Raw genomic sequence first — 7,631 nt, forward strand, 5'->3', positions numbered from 1 at the left:
TTTTAATTACTGGTGTTTTAATGTATTTTTGATCTTTTGTTGGAAGCCACCCAGAGTGGCTGGGGAAACCCAGCCAGATGGATGGGGTATAAATATATTATTATTATTATTATTATTATTATTATTATTATTATTATTACCTGAGGGATGTCAAGGCTAGCAAAAGGAAATTTGATAAGATTAGTCGGGCCTGTCAAGAAGATGCCACATACTCTCATACTGTATGTTGCCCAGCAAGACTACAAGAAATACCAGCAGAATTTTGAAAGAGATGTTTGTGAATTTTTCAAAGTTTATGAAGCTAGCATGTTTTAACCAACCATGGTTAAGATTAATCCAAGTTTAGGGTTCAGGCATGACAGTAAACTGTGGCTATGGATGGGGAGAAATTTCATGCAGTTCTCATTTCTAAGCGAGCCTACCTACTTTGCGCTTTACAGAGCAATGTGTGAACTGAGACACAGCCATCCTACAAAATTCACACTTCTCTGAATTTTGCAATGCAGATCTCCACCGAAGGAATATGTACAAACATGGTGGAGGACTGCATCATAAAAAGCCAGAGGAGTGCAGATTCTGAAGGTGAACTGCATTTGTGTGTGTGTGTGTGTGTGTGTGTACATGGAAACCAAGCCTGATGAGGAACGGTTGAAGGAGCTGGATATGTTTAGTCTGAAAAAGAGGAGACCGAGAGGAAATATGATAACTATCTTCAAATATCTAAAGATCTGTCCCATGGAAGATGGAGCAAGCTTGTTTTCTCCTGTTCCAGAGGGTAGGCTTAAAGTTACAAGAAAGAGATTCCAACTAAACATACAGAAAAACTTTCTGACGGATAACAGATGTTCAACAGTGGAACCGTCTCCCTTGGGGAGTTTGTGGACTCTCCCACTGAGGTGTTTCTTGCCCCTTGCTTTATGTTCCTTCCGATGCCAAGTAAAAACCAATTTTTAATTAAAAAATCAGACTTTTAAAAGTTGACAGCAATGAAATCCTTTCCATGTTTTAACTCTGCTAATTATGAGGAATTTTTTCCCCGATATATGTGTTTGTTATTCCTACATTGCTGGGACTAGATGACCCTTCCAGTTCTACAATTGTATGATGAGGTGTTTATTAATTTAGTCTGATGTGCAACGTCCTGTGACAACATTGCAATCAATAAATCTGCATCCCACCCCCCCTCACTCTGATCAATATCTCTATTGCTTCCCATGAGGACATGGGCCCCTGGCCCTCTCACGCTGTGGAGGTGACCCCGAGATCCTCTTCTCTTTTTCTCCCATGATGCTTTCTCTATCTCCTCCCTCCACCCGCAACCACCCCCTGGCGGGGTGGAGGAGAGAGGAAACTTCACTTTGGTACCTAACGTTTCTACGTCAGGTATTTGGCATGTTCTGTGACTCTTTTTGTCATCCCAATTAAAAGTTAATAGCTGTCAAAAGTGCTTCACGTGTTCAACGGCATTAAGAGTAATGATAATTACTAGGTGTGCCCGTCAGGCATTCAGATGCAACCACCCATGCAGGCAGAAATTGCTCAGGCACACAAAGGAAACCGAAAGAGAGAGAGAGAGAGAGAGAGAGAGAGAGAGAGAGAGAGAGGAGGAGGAGGATGAGGAGGAAGGCAGGCAGGCAATGGCTGGGGGCTGCCATGGGAGAAGAGTGGGTTTCATGTGTTTGGCAGCACACAGGGACCGATCTGGACCTACAAATTGGCTAGGCTGAATGATCGGCCCTACAAATCAGATCAGGATGTCTGTGTCTGTGCACAGTCCTATAACTGAGGCTCACACCAACCCTGCAAAGTAGGCAAGGCTGAATGACCGGTCCCACAAAGTTAGGTCAGAGGAAGTGTCTGCTCGTCGGCCTTTAATATATTTCACAACAGCCCTGCAAGGTGGGTTAGGCTGAATTATTGTTGATTTGACCAAAGTCACATGCTTTGAAGTACAGTGATACCTTGGTTCTCAAACACCTTGGTACTCAAACAACTAGGAACCCAAACACTACAAACCCGGAAGTAAGTGTTCCGGTTTGCGAACATTTTTTCGGAAGCCGGACGTGCTCCGTTTTGAGTGTTACGCTTCCGACTGGAGTGCCACACTTCGGTTTGAGTATTACGCAGAGGTCTGTTTTTGCTATTTATTTCGTGTTTTTTGTTTTTGCGGCTCTTTTTTGTGACAGTGTGGAACCCAGTTCAGCTGCCGATTGATTGACTGTCTGACTGTCTGACTGATTGATTGATTGATTGATTGTGTGACAGCAGTACATTGTTGATTGCTTTCGTTTCATGGATCAGTGGTCTCGTTAGATAGTAAAATCCATGCTCAATTGCTGTTTAAGGGGTTGTTCTTAAAATTCTGGAACGGATCAATGCTTTTTGCATTACTTTCCATGGGAAAGCACGCCTTGGTTTTGGAACGCTTTGGTTTTGGAACAGACTTCCGGAACGTCTTAAGTTTGAGAACCAAGGTACCACTGAATGTAAGTATTTGTATGGGGGTAGATTGGAGGGTTGCCTATTCCGGGGGGGCTGCCCTTCCCCCCTTTTTGCCTGTATTTTATTTGCTTTGGTGGGGGGGGGCTTTGGCTATTTTGTGGAGGGGATCAGGGGCAGCACCCATTGTTGTGTTGTGAAATGGGTATTCCTTTGTCTCCCTGACAGTTTCCTTTAGGTTTCCAGATGTGCTTCCAGCCCTTAAAAAAGAAGAAGAAGAGTTTGGATTTGATTTCCCGCTTTATCACTACCCGAAGGAGCCTCAAAGCGGCTAACATTCTCCTTTCCCTTCATCCCCCACAACAAACACTCTGTGAGGTGAGTGGGGCTGAGAGACTTCAGAGAAGTGTGACTAGCCCAAGGTCACCCAGCAGCTGCATGTGGAGGAGCGGAGACGCGAACCCAGTTCACCAGATTACGAGTCTACCGCTCTTAACCACTACACCACACTGGCTCCCCAGACAGGGCCTCCAGAAATGGATTCTGACTGGCTGCCAAACTGAGATGCAATTACTGTGGATTTCTTACCTCAGTCAGGAGTTGGGCAATCAGGCTCCTGTGAATGCCCGGGGGGGGGGGGGGACAGACAGATAGACAGACTCCAGATTTTCATGTCCAGATTTCTTATTTTAACTCTCCTTCCTTGTATTAATTTATGGCAGTGTGTGTGTGTGTGTGTGTGTGTGTGTGTGTGTGTTCAGAAACGACTCACCCTTTTCTGAGAAGACGGGAATTGAATTTGAGCCAAAAACCTGTTTTTTCTCCCCGAAACGCAAATGTCACAACGTTCCGCTTACAAACACCCAAGTGAGCCCAAGAAATCTGTTCAAACTCCTTCTTAAGGAGGCAGAAGTAAAACAACAACAAAAAAAGACAAAAACCTGTCATCACCATTGCTAGCGTGGGTACATACACCCCACTCCCCTTGCTTATCTAGCCATAACCGAAACAATATTTCGATTTAATACTCTCTCATTTTTGTCATGCATTCAAGGAAACTACTACTCGGACTCTAGCTTCAAAGCTTAAAAAAGAAAAAAGATAAAGGATGAATTAGGCTCTACTGTTATCAGAAGAGAGAAGAATAGGAATGAGGTCGCCATTGCTCCCTAAAGGAATGTGAGCCCAGAAAGAGATCTCGATGTGGCAGTTTCCTGAATTCAAGCAAGCTCACAAGCAGCACTTCTAAGTACAGAAGAGCCTGTGGATCTCAGGGAACAAGAAAAAGATAATAATAATAATAATAATAATAATAATAATAATAATAATAATGTTGTTCAGTCGTTCAGTCGTGTCCGACTCTTCGTGACCCCCATGGACCTGAGCACGCCAGGCACGCCTATCCTCCACTGCCTCCCGCAGTTTGGCCAAACTCATGCCAGTCGCTTCGAGAACACTGTCCAACCATCTCGTCCTCTGTCGTCCCCTTCTCCTTGATAAATAATAGATAATTTATCATTTATAGCCCGCCCATCCGGCTGGGTTTTCCAGTGAGTGAACCAGATCTGCATTTAGTAATTTAGTTTAAACTCTGGAACTCACTCCCAAAGGAGGCAGCAATGGCCCCCGAGTTGGGTGCCTTTGAAAAGAGGATTGGACCAATTCACGAAGGAGGAAAAAGCGATTATCGGTGGCTGCTAGCCATGGTGGCTATGCTCCACCTCCACGGTTTCCTCCTGAATCCCAGTTGCTGGAAACCGCAGGAAGGGAGCGAGAGCTCTTGTGCTCGAATCCTGACTGCAGGTTCCCCACAGGCATTTGGTTGGCCACTGTGAGAAACAGGGTGCTGGTCTGATCCCATTGGTCTGAGCCCTCAGGGGGTTGCGGACCCTCCTTCCTTGGAGGGTTTTAAGCAGAGGTTGGATAGCCATCCATCATGGATGCTTTGGTTGAATCATAGAATCATAGAGTTGGAAGAGACCACAAGGGCCATCTAGTCCAACCCCCTGCCAAGCAGGAAACACCATTAAAGCATTCCTGACAGATGGCTGTCAAGCCTCTGCTTAAAGACCTCCAAAGAAGGAGACTCCACCACACTCCTTGGTAGCAAATTCCACTGCCGAACAGCTCTCACTGTCAGGAAGTTCTTCCTAATGTTTAGGTGGAATCTTCTTTCTTGTAGTTTGAATCCATTGCTCCATGTCCGCTTCTCCGGAGCAGCAGAAAACAACCTTTCACCCTCCTCTATATGACATCCTTTGATATATTTGAACATGGCTATCAGATCACCCCTTAACCTTCTCTTCTCCAGGCTAAACATACCCAGCTCCCTAAGCCGTTCCTCATAAGGCATCGTTTCCAGGCCTTTGACCATTTTGGTTGCCCTCCTCTGGACACGTTCCAGCTTGTCAGTATCCTTCTTGAACTGTGGTGCCCAGAACTGGACACAGTATTCCAGGTGAGGTCTGACCAGAGCAGAATATAGTGGATTCCTTCATTGCAGGGGGTTGGGACTAGACCAGTGTTTCCCAAACTTGGCTCTGTGACTGTTTCTGGACTACAACTCCCATCATCTCTATCTACCAAGACCAGTGGTCAGGGATAATGGGAATTGTAGTCCAAAAATAGCTGGAGACCCAAGTTTAGGAAACGCTGGACTAGATGAACCCCGGGGTCCCTCCCAATTCTACAATTCTGTGATTCTTGCGTTCTTAAGTTAGATAATTCAGATAGTTCTGAATATCCATTTTTCAACCCAGCCTGAAAGACGAGACTCCATGAGCAATATTTGCCTTCTACGCATTCCTGCCCCTCTCCTCTCCTCTCCCTTCTGCTTTCTCCATTCTCTTCTCTCCCCCCATTTCTCCTTCTGTTAAAATTCCCAGTAAAAAGAAACGTCAGCGGTGGCGGCCCCCATCATTGGGGTTCGGCCTGCCTAGTGCTCCTTGAGCCATCAGACGAAGACGAACGCTGTCTCCACAGCAGAAGTTCGGCAGCAGCAAGAATTATTTAAGCCATAGTTGAGAGTGGAAGCGGCAGAGCATCCGATATCCTCAGCTGCCGGCGCAACACACATAGACGTGCCCCGTTGTGTTCTTGCTCCCCGTATGAATCCACCTGAGAATAATTGCCAGCTTCTCTCATGCCACACTCCCGGTTCCTAAGATCACACCTCTGCGGTCCTCACTAACCAGTGACCTCAACCCACTACTGTCCGTTCCACTCTCAAAACTGCAATGAAAGAGCAGTAATCTGCCTATTTAACTCTTCTTGAACTGCCTCAATGGAGCACAGCAGGTTGCCCAGAGGCTTTTCAAGGGCTCCTTGTGGACCCACAAAGACGGAATAAGCTGGCACTTTGCAAAGGCACAAACCACAAACCAGCTTCTCCCTCAGAGGATCAGGCTGTCTAAGGATTTCACTCTCTGGAGAGGTAAACAACGGGTTTACTTACCAAGGGGAAGAACAGCGAGCAGAAAGTTAGCAGCATCTTCAGTAGCGGCAGGAGGCTCTGTCCCTGCCGGCACACAGCTGACGATCCACACCAATCAAGCACCGCCTCTAAGATACACCTTCTCGGCTCGGCTTTCAAGGAGCAATTCTCCCTGCAGGCTCCAGTCTTCCCAGGTAAGCAAAACCACCATCTTCAGTAGCACTGTCCTCATGATCTTACCAGCAGTAGTAGAAAGACAGGAATAATGAATCTTATTCCTATTGCTACCACTGAACTGTTCTTTTTTTTAAAAAAAAAAATCTTATTTATTGATCTTTCAAGAAAAAAAAAACTGTACAGACTGTAAATTGCTTTCTCCATTGACTTCCCTTCCACAGTTTCCATATCTACCCTTAAATGCTGCATATTTTACATATAATATAATATTCAATACAGTGGTACCTCGGGTTAAGAACTTAATTTGTTCTGGACATCTGTTCTTAACTTGAAACTGTTCTTAACCTGAGGTACCACTTTAGGTAATGGGACCTCCCGCTGCCGCCGCGCCGCCGCCACGCAATTTCTGTTCTCATCCTGAGGTAAAGTTCTTAACCTGAGGTACTATTTCTGGGTTAGCGGAGTCTGTAACCTGAAGCGTCTGTAACCTGAAGCGTCTTTAACCCGAGGTGCCTCTGTACATCCACTGTAATGTATTTATCTTAATATATTAACACTGGTGCTCATATTTCAAACCCTGCTCATGTTTTCATCTCGCAATAATACTCAATGAAAGGTTTCTAGTCCTCAAGGAAGTTTTCGGCATTTTGGTCGCTAATCTTTGCTGTTAATCTCACCAGTTCCATGTACTCCATCGTTTTGAAAGGCCACCCTTCCTTTGTTGGAACCTCCAGCAATTTTCCATTCAAAAATGCACAACACACTGTACAGCTGGGATGGGGAAGCTTTCTGTAGCCCGAGGGCCACATTCCCTCATAGACAACCTTTCAAGGGCCGCATGCCAGTGGTGGGTATGGCCAGAGGTGAAAAGCTGAGTGAAGCACCAAACATGTCCCTTCAATGGGGGGACTTATAAGAATGCGTGGTATGCACAGATTTGGGATCCTGTGGGGCTGAGGGCCCCACTAGTTATTGATATAGTTTGCAAATGGAGAGTATAGCTTTAATGGGTGGTTGCAAACAATTAATTGTCATTATGGGACATTATGCGGGAGGCAGTGGAGGATAGGGGTGCCTGGCGTGCTCTGGTCCATGGGGTCACAAAGAGTCGGACACGACTGAACAACTGAACAACAACAACATGGGATTCTAGTGTTTGTGCTCATTGTATTGCTTCCTGCTCCCCAATTAAAATCAGTGGAGGCTGGTCCATTAGGGCAACCAGCACTGTTTGTTTGTTTGTTTGTTTGTTTGTTTGTTTGTTTGTTTGTTTATACATACATACATACATACATACATACATACATACAAACATACCCCACCCATCTAACAGGGTTTCCCCAGTCACTCTGGGCGGCTCCCAAGCAGAATGTCAAGTGATTATTATTATTTTTACAAAAAGGTTTTCCCCAAAATCTCAAAGCCGCCCACTTTCCTGCTCTCCACATTCTTCCCTAATCTGTTTGTATTTACAGAGGCTCGGAGAGACTTTTCTGCCAGTCTTCTCTTCACTGGCCATAGAGAAGGCGGAACTGCTCAACATATACTCCGTTGCTGTCTTCACACAAAAGGAAAGCGATGC

General features: G+C 45.5%; 1 protein-coding gene across 1 annotated transcript in view; it reads right to left on the minus strand.

Annotated features, from left to right (window-relative positions):
• The window catches only part of LOC117055758 (vasoactive intestinal polypeptide receptor 1-like), a 35,324-nt gene extending 29,331 nt beyond the window's left edge, over window positions 1-5,993 (minus strand). The window contains 1 exon segment of the mRNA XM_033165565.1: window positions 5,894-5,993. Within this exon segment, the coding sequence (XP_033021456.1) occupies window positions 5,894-5,929 (36 nt within the window). The 5' untranslated portion in view covers window positions 5,930-5,993.
• Window positions 5,994-7,631: the final 1,638 nt, after the last annotated feature.

Source organism: Lacerta agilis, chromosome 12 (genome assembly GCF_009819535.1).
Source record: "Lacerta agilis isolate rLacAgi1 chromosome 12, rLacAgi1.pri, whole genome shotgun sequence".
Lineage (NCBI taxonomy): Eukaryota > Metazoa > Chordata > Lepidosauria > Squamata > Lacertidae > Lacerta > Lacerta agilis.